At 49.0% G+C, this 20,612-nt stretch overlaps 1 protein-coding gene across 6 annotated transcripts in view; it reads left to right on the forward strand.

Annotated features, from left to right (window-relative positions):
* The window catches only part of LOC140428112 (E3 ubiquitin-protein ligase Midline-1), a 572,352-nt gene extending 551,955 nt beyond the window's left edge, over positions 1–20,397 (forward strand). For all 6 annotated transcript variants that reach the window (XM_072514187.1, XM_072514188.1, XM_072514185.1 and 3 more), the window contains one exon: positions 14,724–20,397. In XM_072514187.1, the coding sequence (XP_072370288.1) occupies positions 14,724–15,072 (349 nt within the window). In that variant the 3' untranslated portion in view covers positions 15,073–20,397. The remainder of the gene's footprint in view (positions 1–14,723) is intronic.
* The last annotated feature ends 215 nt before the right edge of the window (positions 20,398–20,612 follow it).

The following is a 20,612-nucleotide window of genomic DNA, read 5'->3' on the forward strand; positions in this document are numbered from 1 at the left end:
GCAGCTTGGGTTGGGCAGTAAATGCTGGCTTTGCAAAGAATGAATTGTCATTGAAAAAAAAAGACTTTTACCTTGATTTAACCTGGGCTGGGAGTTTTCAGCCCCATCATGGCAGGATCACCCCGCCACGGGCCCAGCCAAAATTCCATTGACATCTGGTGGGTTCAAGCCATCCCAGCCAGCGGAAGGAGGCCAGAAAACCCCACCCCTTGAGTGAATACCTGGAGGTGGGGCAGGAGAGAAGCATCCAAGATCGTGCGAGCAGATGGCCCGGGTGAACTGAGTCCCATTGGTAAGGGTGACGTGGAGGCTGACAACTAGGATTTTGGATAGCAAGAGGTCGTGCCTATTTGTCAGGAAACTCTCATGATCGAGGAGTGGTGGGTGGCGGGGTGGGGGGCGGTGGAGGTCAGGACAGGAAGGGCTAATGTTTTCTTGTGGGACTCTGGGGAGAATGCCTAATCCTTTTAGCCAACAAAGTAAGTTTTTTGAAAGAAATTTCTTTTTTTTTTTAAAGCATTTTATTTAGGCATTTATAATTTTATAACAATAAACGGTACTATTACAAATATAAACATAGTGCAAAAAACATCTCTCACTAATCCCTCCTATCCTAAACACAAAGTAGCCATTCTCTTCCCCCCCCCCCCCCCTTTATTGCCTCTGCTGACAGTTTAGCTTTCCCTGAAGAAGTCGGTAAACGGCTGCCACCTCCGGATGAACCCTAACGTTGACCCTCTCAGGGTGAACTTAATTTTCTCATGTCTGAGAAACCCAGCCATGTCGCTAACCCAAACCTCCAATTTTGGGGGCTTCGAGTCCCTCCACGCTGACAGTATCCGTCTCCGGGCTTCCACGGAGGCAAAGGCCAAAAGGCCCCCTGGACTCGCGGATCTTCCGACACTCCAAAGATCGCCACCTCTGGACTCGGTGCCACCCTTGTTTTTAGCTCTGTGGACATTGCACCTGCAAATCCCTGCCAGTAACCCCTAAGCTTCGGGCATGCCCAAAACATATGGACATGGTTTGCTGGTTCTCCCCCCCTCCCCCCCCCCCACCAAACCCACTTCCTGATCATGGCTATATTTGCCGCCCAGTAGTAGTTACTAAAGTTCGGCAGTGCCAGCCCCCCTCCCCCTGACTCCGCTCCAGCAGCACTTTCTTTACTCGTGGGGTTTTACCCACCCACACAAACTCAGCAATCACCCGTTTCACCCGCTTATAAAAGGCCTTTGGTATAAAAATAGGGAGGCACTGGAAAACAAACAAAACTCTCGGGACGACCGTCATTTTCACGGTCTGTACACTCCCCGCCAAATTGCCCTAAGATCTGGATAATCTCCCCCATGCCCCCTAACGGGTCAGAAATATATAGGAGCAGGTCGTCTGCGTATAGCGAGACCCTACGTCCAACACCCCCCCCCCCCCCGGACTATCCCCTTCCAGTCCTTTGATGCTCTTCGTGCCATCCCCGGATTATCCCCTTCCTGTCCTCTGATGCTCTTAGCTCCATCGCCAGTGGCTCTATGGCCAAAGCAAACTAGAGATGAAAGAAATGTTGAAATCAAACTTACCCAGGTCTTTTCTTCCCTGATCGTCCTGTCCAGGGGGTGTCGCTTGTTGCTCTGGAACTGTCTTATTTATGATTAACAATTGCATTGGAGTCCAAATTAACTCACTGGGCCCCCACGCTTTGTCATGAGGTGTTTGCAGTGCTGAAGAATGTGCCTTTCTCAACCCCCGTCCTCCAAACTGGTGGGGTTAAAATGAAGTGAAAAGCTGCGGCTACACACCATTAAACCTGATGCCTGGTTTGGTGAATGGGGCTTGTTGGGGCAAAGATAAAACTGGGGCTATAGTCAAGAGAAGCTTGAATTGGTCATTGTTCAATCTTTAGGGAAAAGTGAACTCTTTCGGCACCATGGCATGGTCGCTCTCTAGACATGGGCCGAAGGAATCATTCTTCATGTGCAACTGTAGCCAGTGACTATCAGCCAAGTATCTGACAGGGGTTAAGCCACGGGAGAGGGGGAACGGAGACATTGGGAGTTCAATCCCGACCGCACACAGTAATAGCACACATTTCATACAGGTGGACATACTGGATATCTATGGACAGTGTAAGTTGAAGTCAGAGACTCTCTTTCTGTAAAATAGTCGATGGAACCTTCCACATTTGTTTGGAGATGCACAACATAAACTGATGGATCATGTAAAAATATCCAGTTCACCTCTATTTCACTGAGCTGCTTCCAAGTACAACCTCAGGATGACAACACTCCAATTCATTATGCATCACCATATTTGATATTTGATCACTAGCTCCTCTAGAAGATGGAGGTTTCAAACCCCACTCTAGACAGCCCTGCTGAGCGGAACTCCAACTCCAAATTCTGGGTTTACATCGAGCACAATACTCGTGCACAATACTGGGTGTGGCTGCTTGCCATCTCCCCCCACACCATCTGCCTTCTTGCAGGTTTGCGAGCCCATATATGCAGTTAACCACCCTGACTGCTAGTATAAAGATGGTTATAGCCACATGGCCTGTCAGAATGTTAATCAGTCTGCCAATTCTCCCAATACCTCACACTATTCTCCAGGTGAAGAGTGGGAAGATACGAGAATAACTCTCCTCTTCCACATTGGGAAACACATTCTTGACACCAGAACAAATTGGGTGGGATTCTGTGATCCTGAGGCTAAGTGTTGACGCCGTCGGAAACGCCGTTGTGTTTCTCGACGGCGTCAACATGCCCTCAGGAGAAGCGATTCTGACCCCTACAGGAGGCCAGCACGGCACTGCAGCGACACAGGCCGCTCCAGCTGCTGATGCCGGCATCAGATGGGCGCCGCGGATCTGCGCATGTGCAGTGGGACCGGGGCCAATGCGCATATGTACAGTGGGACCGGCGCGATTGCTCGCAAGCGCCGTGGATCCCCTCTCCACGCCGGCCCTGACGCAACATGGCGTAGGGTTACAGGGGCCGGCGCGGAACAAAAGAGGCCCCCAGCCCGAGAGGTTGGCCTGTCGATTGATGGGCCCCCATCGCGGGGCAGGCTACAGCGGGGCAGGCTACAGCGGAGCCCCCCCCCCCACCAGGCTGCCCCCAGATGTTCTGCCAGGGTAAGCGCACACGCGGACGGCGCCGGCGGGACTCGGATTTTTTGCGTGGCCGCTCGACTCATCCCCGGCGGAGAATCACCGGGGGTGCTGCGTAGAGCGGCCCCTGACCAGCACCATGCGGCGCCAATGGCGCCGATTCTCCACTCTCTGGAGAATCGGCGGACCGGCGTCGCGTGATTCGCGCCCTTCCCGGCGATTCTCTGGCCCGGTCTGGGCTGAGAGAATCCCGCCCATTATTCTGACCAAGTCAGCTGTTGGACATATTCAAAGTTTTCCGCTCTCTCTCCTTCGTCCAAGGCAACTGATTCAGGCAGAGGAACATTTCCACCCCAGCGTAAGTGGCCATTTTGTTTTTGCGGTTGTTAACAGCGTTCCGAGCCCACGGTTTTCACAGAGCCCAAATCATATCATCCTCTGTATACCAACGTATGAATTAGAAGTATAGAATCATAGAATTTACAGTGCCGAAGGAGGCCATTCAGCCCGTGGAGTCTGCACTGGTCCTTGGAAGAGCACCCTACTCAAGCCCACACCTCCACCTTATCCCCGTCACCCAGTAACCCCACATAGCCTTTTTCGTTTGGATATTAAGGGCAATTTAGCATGTCCAATCCACCTAACCTGCACATCTTTGGACTTTGGGAGGAAACCGGAGCACCCGGAGGAAACCCGCGCAGACACGGGGAGAACGTGCAGACTCCACACAGACAGTGACCCAGCGGGGAATCGAACCTGGGACCCTGGAGCTGTGAAACAACAGTGCTAACCACTGTGCTACCGTGCCACCCAGGAGGGGGCCTTTTGGCCCATCGAACCTACTCCGCTATTCAATAAAGGATGGCTGATTTGATTGTGGCCTCAACTCTACTTTTCTTCTTACCACTTACAACCTTTCACCCCTTCACGAGTCTGTATAATTCAGCCTTAAAAATATTCAATGACCCGCCCCGCCACTCTCTGGAGAGGAGAGTTCCACAGGCTCAGATTTCAATTTAGTTTTAATGTCACGTGTACGGAGATACAGTGAAAAGTATTGTTCTGCATACAGTCCTGTCAGATCGTTCCATACTGAAAAACATAGGACATACGATAAATACACAATATACACAGACATAGACATTGGTGAAGCAGATGGAGTGTAGTGTTGCACAGTAGAGTAGATACGTGAAGAGATCAGTTCAGTCCATAAGAGGGTCATTCACAAATCTGGGAACAGCGGGGAAGGAGCTGTTTTTGAATCTGTTAGTGCGTGTCTCAGACTTTTGTATCTTCTCCCGATGGAAAAGGTTGGAAAAGAGAATAACCCGGATGGGAGGGGTCGTTGATTATGCTGCCCGCTTTCCCAAGGCAGCGCTGGATGTAGATCGAGTCAATGGATGGGAGGCGGGTTTGTGTGATGGACTGGGCTGTGTTCATGACTCTCTGCAGTTTCTTCCGATCTTGGGCCAAGCAGTTGCCATACCAGGCTCTGATGCAGCCAGATAGGATGCTTTCTATGGTGCATCCGTAAAAATTGGTAAGAGTCAATGTGAGCATGCTGAATTTCCTGAGAACGTATAGATGCTGTTGTGCTTTCTTGGTCATAGTGTCGAGTGGGTGGACCAGGACAGATTGTTGGTGATGTGTGCACCTAGGAATTTGAAGCTGTCAACCATCTCCACCTCGGCACCATTGATGCAGACAGCGGTGTGTACGATATTTTGCTTCCTGAAGTCAATGGCCAGCTTCTTAGTTTTGCTGACATTGAGGGAGAGATTGTTGTCATTGCACCATGCCACTGGATTCTCTATCTCCCTCCTGTACTCTGACCCAGGGTAGAGGGGTCACTTACTAGGGGGCATAGGTTTAAGGTGCGAGGGGCAAGGTTTAGAGTAGATGTACGAGGCAAGTTTTTTTACACAGAGGGTAGTGGGTGCCTGGAACTCGCTACCGGAGGAGGTGGTGGAAGCAGGGACAATAGTAACATTTAAGGGGCATCTTGACAAATACATGAATAGGATGGGAATAGAGTGATACGAACCCAGGAAGTGTAGAAGATTGTAGTTTAGTCGGGCAGCATGGTCGGCACGGGCTTGGAGGGCCGAAGGGCCTGTTCCTGTGCTGTACTTTTTTGTTCTTTTGTTCTTTGTTCATCATTGTGGGTTCCTGGTATTGAGGACTGTTGTGGAGGAGGTGTTGTTGTTTATCTTTACTTATTGTGGTCTGTGGGGCAGGAAGTCGAGGATCCAGTTGCAAAGGGAGGAGCCAAGTCCTAGGTTTTGGAGTTCTGATATGAGCTTGGCTGGGATTATGGTGTTGAAGGCAGAGCTGTAGTCAATGAATAGGAGTGTGACGTAGCAGTCCTTGTTTTGTTTTAAATTTAGAGTACCCAATTTTTTTCCCCCCCAATTAAAGGGCAATTTAGCGTGGCCACTCCACCTAACCTGCACATCTTTGGGTTGTGGGGGTGCAACACACACAGACATGGGGGGTAGCAGTCCTTGTTGTCGAGTGTAGGACCAGGGAGATAGTGTCTGCTGTGGACCCGTTGTGGCGGTATACGAATGAGAATGGATCAAGGCAGTTCTGGGGGTATGGAGTTGATGTGCCTCATTACCAATCTCTCAAAGCACTTCATAATGATAGATGTCAATGCCACTGGGCGGTTGTCATTGAGGCACGTTGCCTCAACACTCAAGAGAAGCACTCTGAGTACACTCAGAGAAAACATTTATCCTCATCTCTATCTTAATTTGGAGATCCCTTAATTTTAAATAGCTTCCCCTAGTTCTAGTTCTCCCAACAAAGGGAAACGTCATTTCAGCATCCATCCTGTCAAGCTCCCTCAGGATTTTACAAGGTAACCTCTCATTGTTCTAAACTTCAATGGATATAGGATCAATCTATTCAGCCAATCCTCGTGGGATAACTCCTTCACCCTAAGAATCAGTCAAATGAACCTTCTCCGAACATTTTCGAATGCAATTATTTTCTTCTTAAATAAGGAGACCAAAACGCTACACAGTACTCCAGATAAAAACAAATTACTGCGGATGCTGGAATCTGAAACAAAAACATAAAATACTGGACAATCTCAGCAGGTCTGACAGCATCTGTGCAGAGAGAAGGGAGCTAATGTTTTGAGCCTGGATGACTCTTTTGATCACCCATTTACATTCCCTTTGTCTTTCTGTCTACCACAAAAAGTTAGCTCCATTCTTTCTCCACACATGGTGTCAGCCAGTATTCCAGATGTGGTCTTACCCTATACAACTTTAAATCTGCATTTTTATACCCACAAGTTGGAATGGAAGTCATTGACTGTCGATTAGGACTGACCTAGGCAGATTGAATTCAACTTCAATGCCCAAGATTATATTACAGTACGAAGTCTTACAACACCAGGTTAAAGTCCAACAGGTTTGTTTCGATGTCACTAGCTTTCGGAGCGCTGCTCCTTCCTCAGGTGAATGAAGAGGTATGTTCCAGAAACACATATATAGACAAATTCAAAGATGCCAAACAATGCTTGGAATGCGACCATTAGCAGATGATTAAATCTTTACAGATCCAGAGATGGGGTAACCCCAGGTTAAAGAGGTGTGAATTGTATCAAGCCAGGACAGTTGGTCGGATTTCGCAGGCCAGATGGTGGGGGATGAATGTAATGTGACATGAATCCCAGGTACCGGTTGAGGCCGCACTCATGTGTGCGGAACTTGGCTATAAGTTTCTGCTCGGCGATTCTGCGTTGTCGCGCGTCCTGAAGGCCGCCTTGGAGAACGCTTACCCGGAGATCAGAGGCTGAATGCCCTTGACTGCTGAAGTGTTCTCCGACTGGAAGGGAACATTCCTGCCTGGTGATTGTTGCACGATGTCTGTTCATTCGTTGTCGCAGCATCTGCATGATCTCGCCAATGTACCACGCTTCGGGACATCCTTTCCTGCAGCGTATGAGGTAGACAACGTTGGCCGAGTCGCAGGAGTATGTACCGCGTACCTGGTGGGTGGTGTTCTCACGTGTAATAGTGGTATCCATGTCGATGATCTGGCACGTCTTGCAGAGATTGCCATGACAGGGTTGTGTGGTGTCGTGGTCACTGTTCTGAAGACTGGGTAGTTTGCTGCAAACAATGGTTCGTTTGAGGTTGCGCGGTTGTTTGAAGATTATATTAGCAAACTCAATGACCAAAATCTTCGGCCATTCCCACCAGCGGGGTCATCTGGTTCCGCCAGTGGCAACCTGTGGTCACGGTTCTGCCAGCGGTGGAGGGTGCAAACAACCAGAAAACATGTTGACAGCGATGGGACTGGAAGATCCCTGCCGCTGGCCAATGGCGAGCTGTGTCCACAGCTGCAAAAGATGCCTGTCCAATGGGTGTGATTTTTCGACCCCGTCATTGGCAGCCATTGTCGCAGGCGGGATGGGGAAATTAAATTCTCCAGTCCTTCCTGCAACCAAGCCTATCTGGCTCAATCACTGGCTTTTGAAGCAGGTAGCTCCTGGTCTTCCAGCCTCCTTTTACTCCAACAAGAAATATAACAAGTTGATACACAAAAAGGAGTTTGTGAATGTTAGCAGCAGGTTATGTTTCCAAAACTCAAAAGCAGAAAATGGCTTTGAAATAACTGGAAACAGATGCATCAGTACAATCGTTTTTACAACAAGGCAAGTGCCATCTATATGCTTTTTTTCCTTCTTTTGTGTAGTATTCACAAGAGGTTACATAGTTTTAACCTGTCCCTTCAGGGGACAGGTGTGTTTGAAGCAGGCGTTGTGTCTTTCTGTGCAGATTCAAAACGTGGCCTCACAATCCAAGCCGACCCAATGCGGGGGAAAAAAAATCAAAGCCATTGTGGCCGCATCTGGAGAAAGCAGCTGTGTAAGCTCAGTCTCGGCCAGTACTGCAATCCCTGACCTTGCAGCCAAACTGTCCAGGCACCAGACTTCCCAAAGGAGTTTCCCCTTTGCAGATTGGTGGGGTATTGTATATTGATACAGCGTAGCTGGAAGAATTTCAAGTGGAACATTGCAGTTCCACTGGAAGCCCTTGAGGCACATTCAGTTAGGCCTCAAGTGATATCGCCTCAGCCTCACTGCTGATTTTGAAAACAGTGCCGGATTGTTCAGTCCTCTATTTTGTACTTTCTTCCAGATATTGCTGTTAAGGAATGGAATATTTTCAACGCCCAGTGTCAGCAATAAGCACTAACAGGGTAGCCATAAAGTTGAATACTTTTAGCCCTAACCCTGATCCTAATGTCGTCCCCACTCCCATGAACCTTTTTTTTTTTAAGTTATAAAAAAAATGTTTATTGCCATTTACAAAATTATGTGCATTGCCATTCCTTTACATTTATTATACACTGTGAAAAGGCTTTGTCTTACGTTTCTTTATTTACAAACTGCTGCCCCCCCCAGCTCCCTCCCAGACCCCCTTTCCCTAACCTTTCCCCTCTCTCCCCCGCAGACCCCCCTGGATGCCCTTCCTGGGGTGTGCCCCACCTTCTCCTTGTTTCTCCCCCTTACCCCCGCCTTTCTTTTCTCCCTCCGTCGGTTTCAGCCATCTTCTTTTAGTGGATGGGGTGGTTTCCCCCTCTCCATCGCTCTCAGTTTCTGCATCTCTCTATCTCTCTCTCTCTGGGAATCTTCTGTACTCCAGGATGAAGACTCTGCATGGACTCCCATGAACCTTTACTGCTCCATGATGTCATTCGCTGTCATACTTGAGGTGAACAGTTTCAAACAAATGGCAAAGACCTCGATCTGGCATTGTTTTAGTGCCGAAGTTCAGCAGTTACTTATTTTCAACAACATTTGCTGTGCATCCAGCTGTGGCTTTGTAGCAAGACTCTCACCTTTCAGTATGTAAATTGGGAGTACGAGGCCTCACTCCAAAGACTTGGGTATAGAATCCAGTTTCGTACCTCCTTTCAGACATTCCTTAAAACATACCTCTCTGACCAAGGTTTTAGTCACTGTGCCCTAATGCTCATGTCACTGGCTTGGCACAAATGTTTCTCTTTTTAAAAAGAAATAATTTTTATTAAAGGTTTTCATAAAATATCAAAAACAAAATGAGAAAGAAAAAAGAACCCAACAGGGTTAAGTACAAAACACAATCTAAAAAAGCAACCCCCCAAACCCCCCCCCCCCCCATGTACATAAATAATAAATTAACATTAACACCCCGACTTTACACAACAGGTGTACACACCCCCTCAGACCCTCCAGTGTAAATAACATAAACAAAAATAAAGTAACCCCCCCCCCGAGCTGCTGCTGCCATTGCCCAATGACTATCGTTCTGCCAGAAAGTCTAAGAACGGTTGCCACCGCCTAAAGAACCCTTGTACCGACCCTCTCAAGGCGAATTTCACCCTCTCCAATTTAATGAACCCTGCCATATCACTGATCCAGGATTCCACGCTTGGGGGCCTCGCATCTTTCCACTGAAGGAGAATCCTTCGCCGGGCTACCAGGGACGCAAAGGCCAGAATTCCGGCCTCTTTTGCCTCCTGCACTCCCGGCTCCTCTGCCACCCCAAATATTGCGAGCCCCCAGCCCGGTCTGACCCTGGATCCTACCACCCTCGACACTGTCCTCGCTACGCCCTTCCAAAATTCCTCCAGCGCTGGGCATGCCCAGAACATATGGGTGTGATTTGCTGGGCTCCCTGAGCACCTAACACACCTGTCCTCACCCCCAAAGAACCGGCTCATCCTTACATTCCAGGTTATCAGCGGAATCAGGGGGCTACCCGCCCCCTCCCCCACCGACTAGCCATGACCCCTCCTCGGCCAGCCACACGCCCGCACCCCACACCCGGCCCGTTCCCCACAGTGGCACCCCCCCCCCCCCCCCCCCCCGTCGTCTCGACCCCCCCCCCCCACTCGCTCCAGCTCCTCCTTGACCTTAGCAGCAGCAACCCGATTCCCCCCCACCCACCCCCCGGCTAGGACCCATCCTAGCTGGTTTACTCCCCACATTGCACTTCCGCAAGTCAGCTGACTCCTGCTGACCCCAGCCACTCCCGCCTCCCCTTCGACTCCTCCCAATGTGTGGCACACCCTCCTCTCCCGCTCCCCATCCACAGGCTCTCCCCCTCCCCCCTCTGTTCTAAGCACGGGAAACAATCCTCGCTGCCCTGCCCCGCCCCCCCATGTCTTCGGCGTGGGAAAAAAGCCCGCGCTCTCCACCTACCAGGCCCCGCCACCAACCAAAACAGTGCCCAACCCACCCCATCCACCCTCCCCAACCCGAAAGAGAAAAACACAGAGAAAAAGAAACCCAAAACAATGCAAAGGCCCCCCCCCCCCCCGGAACCAAAAATAGGCATAACATATCCACCGCAGGCCCCAATCTCCCATCCCGACCCTCAGTCTGTGTCCAGCTTCTCGGCCTGAACAAAGGCCCACGCCTCCTCCGGAGACTCAAAATCTTTGTAGGTAACCCACAGTCGCGCTGGCTGCAACATGCCAAACTTCACCCCCTTCCTGTGCAGCACCGCCTTCGCTCGATTGTACCCGGCCCTCCTCTTCGCCACCTCCGCACTCCAGTCCTGGTATATCCGAACCTCCGTGTTCTCCCACCTGCTGCTCCTCTCCTTCTTGGCCCACCTGAGCACACACTCCCGATCGACGAACCGATGGAACCGCACCAGCACCACCCGCGGAGGCTCGTTGGCCTTAGGCCTCCTCGCCAACACTCTATGGGCCCCTTCCCGCTCCAGGGGCCCCTGGAAGGACCCCACTCCCATCAGCGAGTTCAACATGGTGACCACATGTCTGATGCAGCGCTGGATACCCTCCTGTTGCTCCTCTGCCCAGTGCCTCCACGCTGCCTGGTCTGCGCCCACCGCCATTTTGTCCTTCTTCCCTCCCTTCTTCCGGTCCACCACGACCTTTTTTGTCATCCCGCTCCTAGTTAAAGCCATACACTGACGGGGAGCTATTATTAACTCCTTCCCACACCGGGAAACCTCGAAACAGTGCCCTTGGGGGCCCTGAAAAGAGCCCAAAAGTCCGTTTTTGCGGGAGCCGCCGAATGTGCGACTTAGCTCCGCATAGCCGCAACCGGAAGTCTCGAGAGAGAATCCTTTTGGCAGTGTTCGCTTCACCAATCTGCCCCAAAAAGTCTGTGGAAACTCCTGAAAAAGGTCTGAGAGTCCGTTCCAGACGGGAGCTGCCGAATGCGCGACCTACTCCTCCATGGCCGCTACCGGAAGCCTCGGCCCCGCTTCTTCAATGGCCTTGGTAGATCTTTTCACAGTTGTTCCCTCTGCTGCTAGAATTCACCTTTAATAAAGGCCCTCAAGTCAGCTTGCAGCCTCTAAGCTTGCCCTTCTCCCGGCTGGAAGAGGAAGCTGGAAGAGGCTTTGTTTATCCTGCAGTTAAAGCCAAATCTTTTACTGTTTCTGCCGGGTCTGGTAACCAAGAGCCATACCATTCCTGGGGGACATTGTCGGGGGAATGTTGCAGTCTTCTTCCCACACCGGGAAATGCCAAACAAATGCCATGGGGGCCCTGTAAAGAGCCCAAAAGTCCGTTTCAAGCGGGAGCTACCGAACATGCGACCTAGCTCTGCATAGCCGCACCCGGAAGTCCATAAATGTTTCTCTGATGACAGAGCTGCAAAATGCCTTTGGATTATTTATGAGCCTAAATACACTGGCCAGGGCAGCACGGTGATGCAGTGGTTAGCACTAATGCCTCACGGCGCCAAGCACGCGGGATCGATACTGGCCCCAGGTCACTGTCCGTGTGGAGTTTACACATTCTCCCTGTGTTTGCGTGGGTCACACCCCCACAACCGAAGAGATGTGCAGGGTAGGTGGATTGGCCACGCTAAATTCCCCCTCAATTGGAAGAAAAAAAGATTTGGGTACTCTAAATTTATTTTTAAAAGAAGAGACCAAAATCTTCTGGCCTTTTGGTCCCGCCAACGGTGAACCCCGCTGCGAGATCCCCGGCGAAGGAGAATGTGAACAACGGGCAATCCTGTTGACAGCAGTGGGACCGGAAGATGCCACCGCTAGCCACTGGTGGGCCGTCTCCGCTGCTACAAAACACGGCATGGGGCAGGGGAGGAGGAGGAGAGGAAAGGGAAATCCTGCCCACTATATAAATACAATGGGCGGAACTTCGATTGTGGCAGTGGTTGGGAAAAGCGGTGTTGACATTGTCGGCCCTAACAGCAGCTTTCTCTGCTGTATTGCTTGGAACTTAGTTTTTAAAAAAAACTTGAAAAGGTGGGCCCCATAACGTCACGCTGGCAGGACCAAGGTACTGCCTGGGATTGACCCTCTACCCCTGAGCTCCTCTGGCAGGTCTGGGGGACCAGTCGTAAACCACGCCAGTGTGCCCTCACAACGATGTGAATGGGTTATCGTACAGGGGGAGCTGATCAGACACACAGGATTGATAATTATATTCAAATTTATTGTAATGATGTTCCCAATGTTGAATGTCAGGATTCCCATGGTATAAATGATTGGGGGGGTCAGGCACACTTGTGCCAACGTAATATGTGATTTGGGCCCCTCACGAGTTTTTCCGTCCCCGCCACCAAACCCCCCCGAACACAATGGGAGCAGAAAATCCCAGCCAAAGGTTTGCTCTCTGATCATCCTAAGACGGCAAATCTGAAAATCTAAAGAATGTAGAAGAATAACCTGCTGTCTGCCAGTGGACATTGCGAGAGACATTGGGCGAGATTTACCGACCACTCCGCCGCCTGTTTTCCGGCAGCAGAAGAGGCTTCAGCAGTGTAGACGGCTATTCACTTTTACCTTCGTCGCCAGTTTTGTAAGGGCCACGAAGAATCCAGCACGAGTTTTAAGGATACAAAGTAATAACATTTATTTACTATAACATATATACATAACAGTAGCATTAACTTCCCTTGCTACATACTCCTTCATCTGGTTCATGAACTGGCCAGCTTTATTTATATGAGGAGTTTACTAGTGGTTTCTCTGCCCCCCTCATTGGGGAAGCTCATACTCCCACAGGATTGTGGGATAGTCATTAGTCCCCAGCCAATGGTAAGTAGGCAGGTTATAACAGTTATTTTCCAAACTCACTGGGAGCTGCTATCCAGAACTGGGGCTTGCGTAGTTTCCGATCCATTCTTCTTAATTCACAACAGGAAAACCAGCTGGCACTGCTGAACTGAACACCCTGTGGCATCGCACAGGGGGCACAGTTTCATAATCTTTGCCCTCCCGAGGTTCTACAGTTCAAACAGAAACAGGAGACCATTCAGCCCCTTGAATCTGTTCTCACGTTCAATTAAGATCATGACTGATTTGCAATTAAGAGGCAATTTATCGTGGCCAATTCACCTACCCAGCACATCTTTGGGTTGTGGGGGTGAAACCCACGCAGACACGGGGAGAATGTGCAAACTCCACACGGACAGTGACCCAGGCCCGGGATCGAACCCGGGTCCTCAGTGCCATGAGGCAGGACTGATCTGTATCTTAACTCCATCTATCTATCTTCACTCCATATCACTTAGCATGCTTAGAAAGCAAAAGCCATTGATCTCAGATTTAAAATGATTGATTGAGCTAGTGTCCACTGGTTGCTGTGTTAGAATCCCGCATTCTATCACCCATTTTGCGAACCAATGTTCGCTGACCTCTCTGCTAAATGGCCCAGTTCTAAATTGAAGATTATGTTCCCCCCCTCATCATAAATTCATCCACTGTGCAAAACGTTTCCCACTATCAATTTCATTTCAAAATCCAAAGAATCTCACTCGAATCACCGCTTGACTTTCTGTATCCAGGCAATATGTCATCTCTGCTCAATCTAACCCTGGAAACATTTTGGTGATCATATGTTGTACTCCTGCCAAGGCTGACATATCCTTTTGATGATGTGGGGCCCGGAACTGTACACATGTGATCTAACCATGGCGACATATTGCTGTGTCAAAACATCATTCCCATAACCAACTGATCTGTTTTGAACTCAATTTACTCACTTTGGTTCCGTTTGCATTGATAACCACGCCTAAGAATGCATTTAAAGGGAAGCTGGATACGGAGGAAGAAAACTCTAGAAGGATATGCTGAAAGTTGAGGTTGAAGAGAAGACTTGCTTGGAACATAAATACGGACACAGCCTTGGTGGCTGAGTGGCTTAGTGGTGTACATTTGATATAAAGTGCTTGATGTTTATTGATCAGTGATCTCATTGAAACCTACAAAATACTTAAAGGGATAGACAGGGTAGGTGCAGGTAAGATGTTTCACTTGGTTGGGGAGTCTAGAACCAGGGAACTATTTCAAAATAAGGGGGAAGCCACTTAGGACCCAGATGAGGAGAATAATTTTACACCGAGGGTTGTGAATCTTTGGAATTCTCTATCCCAGAGGGCTGTGGAAGTTCAGTCATTGAATATGTTTAAGGTAGAAATTGCCAGGTTTCTAAATACCAGTGTCTTAAAGGGATCTGGGGTAATGTGGGTAAAAAGGCATTAAAGTGAATGATCAGCCATGATTGTATTGAATGGCGGAGGTGGCTCGATTTGCTGAATGGCCTACTCCTGTTCATACCGTCCTGTGATTAATGTGCAGACAGTAAAACCATTCCCATTTTGTTCCAGGTATGCAATTGGAATTGCCTACAAGTCAGCACCGAAGCACGAGTGGATTGGGAAGAACGCCTTCTCCTGGGTCTTCTGCCGGTGTAATAATAGCTGGGTCGCAAGGCACAACAGCAAGGAGATCCCTGTGGAGCCCTCGCCTCACCTCCGACGGTTGGGTCTTTTGCTGGACTACGATAATGGATCTTTGTCCTTCTACGATGCTGTCAATGCTCAGCACCTGTACACCTTTGACATTGCATTTGTTCAGCCTGTGTGCCCCACGTTCACTGTGTGGAATAAATCCCTCACAGTCTTAACTGGTCTTCCTATACCGGATCACCTGGATTGCACAGAACAGGTACCTTAGTCCGTGTGTGGGGAAAGAAGCAAAGCGGCTCTTACTTTTTCGATGGGAGTACGACACACAGTTGGCTGGAACTGCCTTATCCAATCAGACTTCATCTCACTGTCCAGGCCCAGCTGGAACTAAAACATACTTTGTGCTTTCCTCCCCACTCTCTCCCCTCCCCAATCCCATCAGCCCAGTTTCTGGGTATATTTCCCTCTTTCCCTCAAATTTCTATTTTTACTATTTGCTATTATTTCTAATTGTGCTCATATTTAGCAGTCAACAATTAATAGATGGCCGATTCGAGTCAGAGAATGAGAATGGAAAACTTCTTGATCAGGATATTCCTCTAATCTGCCGGATTGCACTGCATTCTTCATAGATGGGAATTACTTCAACCGAGTTGCGGAATGCACAAAATTGAAAGGGGGGCGGCTCCATGAGCTTTGTGTGAAAACTGTTTTGAAAATCGGGATGTGGAGTTAAATAGTTTGATGCCTGCTCCAGTGGTTCCATAAATATTGTTTCCTGATGGAACCCCTAGCCCTGACCCAAATTAACTCCTGCTTCCCTGCTGTGGCGATGACAGTGATGACTTCACCTACTCTGTATGTCTGCTCCTTCGGCCATCATACTCCCATTGGCAGTTCGCATGCCCGCCCAGACCTCCAGCTTGGACAACGGGACTCATTTGTTTTAGCGTTGTTTGTTTTATTTATTTCATTCACCCCCTTCAAAAGAGAAGCAAGCCTCTGAACTGTCATCATCACTATATCTTCCACCATCTCCGTGCCCAGGGCATGACAGATGTAAGTTCATTCGAGTGTGGAGTTGAGATCTGGTTTGGGTCTGTGCTTGTCAAGTCAGGTGAGGTAGGCCGTGGCAGTAAAATAGTCAAGCGGATGAACTTATGCTGAATCTGCCAGCTATTATTTTTGAGAAGTATCAGATGTACTGTCCAGATCTGCAGCGGCTTTGATACATATGATTAATTCCTCACAGCAACTGGTACTTCAGAACTTGCGTTTTATCCCCATTGCTTTCTGGCCAAGGCTTCACAACCTTACTATGATACAAAATTGCTAACATGGGGCGGGATTCTCCCCTACCCGGCGGGGCGGGGGGTTCCGGCGTAATGGAGTGGCGGGAACCACTCCGGCGTCGGGCCGCCCCAAAGGTGCGGAAGTCTCTGCACCTTTAGGGGTCAAGCCCTCACCTTGAGGGGCTAGGCCCGCGCCGGAGCGGTTTCCGCTCCACCGGCTGGCGGGAAAGGCCTTTGGTGCCACGCCAGCCGGGGCCGAAAGGTCTTCGCCGGGCGATGCGGGTCGGCGCATGCGCGGGAGCATCAGCGGCTGCTGACGTCATCCCCGCGCATGCGCTGGGAGGGGGTCTCTTCCGCCTCTGCCATTGTGAAGACCATGGCGAAGGCGGAAGAAAAAGAGTGCCCCCACGGCACATGCCCACCCGCGGATCGGTGGGCCCCGATCGCGGGTCAGGCCACCGTGGGGGCACCCCCCGGGGCCAGATCGCCCCGCGCTCCCTCCCCCCCCCTCCCCCCCAGGACCCCGGAGCCTGCCCGCGGCGCCTAGTCCCGCTGTTCAAAAGGTGGTTTAATCCACGCTGGCGGGACAGGCATTCCAGCAGCGGGACTTTGGCCCATCGCGGGCCGGAGAATCGGTGGGGTTGGGCCCGCCGACCGGCGTGGTGCGATTCCCGCCGACCGCCGGAGACTTCAGGACACGGCGGGGGCGGGATTCACGCCTGCCCCCGGCGATTCTCCGACCCGGCGGGGGGTCGGAGAATCCCGCCCATGGACTTCATACTAATGAGCAACACTTTTTCTTTCTTGCCGAGGAACTTCCAATTCTTTAACCACACCGTAGGGATAACAATCAATCTTGCCACTCCTTGCGTGAAGCTTCAGAATGGCAAATGAATGGGGAGCGGTGATTGCCAGTCTATATTCCTGATTTGTGAATCCAGTGCACATTGATCTGCACCATGAGCATTATAGAGAGAAATCTAGCCTGCAATAATGCCAGGGATAGACTTTCTTGCCGGCTCCAGTTGCCCACCTGTGCATTTGTTTACTTTTACATTACGTTTTAAACCGGGAGGAAAATATACCTGCTAGTGTCCAACATGTGGCTCTAATACTCCTTTACTTTGTACTTACTCATATAGGGGAATTTATAAATTATTTATATGAAATGATTTTTTTTGGACTTAAATTGTAGAACCCTTTTGCTTTTGCACATTCAATGTTTACTATTGTATTTATGCATAGGTGATGTGTTGGGAAGTTGAAATATATAAAAAGAAAATTAAGAGAGATATTATGGATTCCGCAACAGGGCTGTTAAGGAGTTTATATTGATTTAGAAGCTGTTGTTCAGAACACAGTGTGCAGTGAATGGTAAGGTTCATTTAATTTGTAAATTATCCTCTGGAAATAGCAATGTACAATAGGAATCAAACCAAGTTGAACTGGTCTTCAGGAGACAACATCCCATTTACTTACAACTAACACATACAGAGATGGACTCCGGTGTGTGCAGGGGCAAGAACCTTAATGATCCTTTCATATCCAAGACCTAGCATTCCGATCCAGTCTAAATATTTATCTTGGAATTCTCTGCTCTTTAATGGAACTTGACTGTATCACCAAACCAAGTCCAAACTGCCATTTTATTGCATTTGTCTGAATCTCCTCATTTGTGACATCCCTTTCACTATAAATGGTCCCTTGCTCCTCCAGATTGCTCCATCCATGTTAGTGCATTGCCCTTACCGCACTGACCATTTGCATTGTTGTAGCCCCTTCAATGTGCTAACATTTTCAGAACTGTAATCAAGCAATCATTGATACCAAGTGAAGAAAGAGATTGGGGGTGGGGGCGGGGAGACTGCTGTGGGAGTGACTAAAAATTTACACAATGAGGTAGGATTTTAACCCCACATAGTTGTTTGGGCCCAAATGAACATATGGCTGATTTTTGAGGTCCAGCATCAGTATTGAATTCAATGGACCTTAGCTTGGAGCTGAACTGCTGAAGGGGATGGGGGAAGGGACAGTCCGCTGGCTGATGTTAGAATAATTGCTGCTTCAAGAGTAGCAAGAGTATAATAAGAATTAAAAGAAAGCATTCTTTCATGAAACTTACAAGTTGGTCCAAATAATTGTAATGGGAACATTTATATTACTACAGTCAGGTTCTGGGCATCATACCACGGATTTGGTGAGGATACACCGTAGCTTTCCCAGATCTATATCAGAGTGAATTAGGCGGATCGTTTGTGTAAACTTAGGTGGAATTCTGCAGCCCTGATCGCCGTCAGGATCTTCCGGTCCAGTCGATGTCAGTGAACCTTGGCTGGCCGGCAGCGGGTCCTTCCACAACGGGAACGGAAAATCCCAACCCTGATTTGTACTTCCCTAGAGCTTTGAAAATGGAAAATGATCTGAATTGAGGTGGTAAAGAAATTTAATAATCTTTATTATCACAAGTAGGCTTACATTAACACTGCAATGAAGTTACTGTGAAAAGCCCCTAGTTGCCACATTCCGGCACCTGTTCGGGTACACCGAGGGAGAATTCAGAATGTCCAACTCACCTAACAGCATGTCTTTCGGGACTTGTGGGAGGAAACCAGAGCACCCGGAGGAAACCCACGCAGACACGGAAAACGTGTAGACTCCACACAGGCAGTGACCCAAGCCGGGAATCGAACCTGGGACCCTGGCGCTGTGAAGCAGTAGTGCTACCCACTGTGCTACCGCGCTGATATGGTGGATACAGAGAAGCCATTTGCTGTAGTGGGGAATCCAGTATAGGAAGGCATAATCTGGAAATTAGACATCGGTTATTTGGAGGGAGGAGGAGTGAGGGGGTTCACACAAAGGGAAAGTGGAAGTCTAAATCTCTCTCACTCCAAAGGCTTTGAATACTGGGGTTAATTGAAATTTTCAAGACTATGATTGTTCGACTTTTGTTGGATCAAAGCACTGGGGGATATGAATTAAAGGTATGTAAATGGAGTTGAGATACAGATCAGCCATGAATGGTAAAACAGATGAGAGGGGCTGAAGGGTTCCTGTTCGAATGTAATTTATTATTACAGCAGCTCATTGAGCATTATAAAAGGGTATCGTGTGTAAACCTAGTCAAGATTTAACGGGGATATTGTCTCTTCAAAGTTCCTATCAACCTTAAATCAGTCCAATGTTCACCTGTGAATTTTCTGTGTAGTTTGTTCTTTATTTCATTTAGGGATTTTTTTAATTGAGTCAGTTCGGAAATGGACTATGAATGCAGCATGAAAATACTCTTGTTGCAGAAGTAAGCACAGTTCTGTGCCTTACGGTCTCTGAGGAACCCCGACGACTATTCCTGTAAAACTGAAACTGTCTGATATGTGCCAAGGCTGCTGGTCCGAGCACAAAGGTACTAGATTTTAAGTGAATCTGTGGAATGGTCTGGGAATGACAAACTGATTCAGCACATGAGGAGTTATTAGGGAAATAAATATGTCAGTGTTGCACAGCGAACGGTTTTCTTTAAGAAGCTGCGCACAACCATTGAATGTTGCCACTGTTGTTGCAAGTTTTCAAAGGAACTGGTTCCTTACTAATTGATTCTTGGTCTGAGGAGGACGACAAAGTGACTCAGGAGCAAAAAATAAAGAGGCTGTCAGGAGTCCAAGAAGTCCATTACTTTGCAAACTGGTATTAAACAAACAAGGCAAATGGACTTACAAAGTATCCAGTTACAAATCCCACATGTAACTGAACACCTGGGACTGAAAGCAAGGTGCACTGTGGCATGCTAGGATGCCAATACCAGCCATGGAAAACGGCAACACAATCCGTTCACAGACTGCGTCACAATGACTGCTGTTTAATTATGTCAGTCCCTGCATTTAAAGGCATATTATCCTCTGCTACCATGAGCCCAGCCTCTGATGGACAGACTGCAGTGGTCACTTCATGCAAGAGTTGGTCTATGAAATGCCAACACATCCCTTCTGTGGACTGCTAATTATTAATGTGCTGAGCAATTGAGTCGGCAACTGGACAATTACATTATGCTCAACTGTCAAGGCTGCTCTCAATCACTTTGTTTCCTCAGCATGGACAGTGTGCAGCGACTGCAGGGACATTTCAATGTACAAATGTCGACAGACATGCTGCACCCCCCCCCCCCCCCCCCCCTCTCTCGGCTATCGATTTTTTATTTTGTTCTTTCTAATTTTAATGAAGCAGCCTGTGTTTTCTTTTTATATTTTGCAGTACTGAATTCAATGCCTGATTCCAGAATAAAGGACTGTTCACGTCAAGCCAAATACTTTGTGCTGTATTTTTGTTTATCGACATTAAACCTGCGGCGCAGAGTGTCAAAGTGATGGGCTTAGTATTAACTGGGATGGTGGGGGGGGCGGGGGGGACATGTTTTTCCTCAATTGGTGTCAGCATTGGGGGCACTCGCACCACTTGTGAGCTGAAATCCTACTTCAGGGGCTTGAGCATGCAATCCAGGTACCGATGGGGTGCTGCACGG

The sequence above is a fragment of the Scyliorhinus torazame genome, chromosome 8, assembly GCF_047496885.1.
Source record: "Scyliorhinus torazame isolate Kashiwa2021f chromosome 8, sScyTor2.1, whole genome shotgun sequence".
Taxonomy (NCBI): Eukaryota; Metazoa; Chordata; class Chondrichthyes; order Carcharhiniformes; family Scyliorhinidae; genus Scyliorhinus; species Scyliorhinus torazame.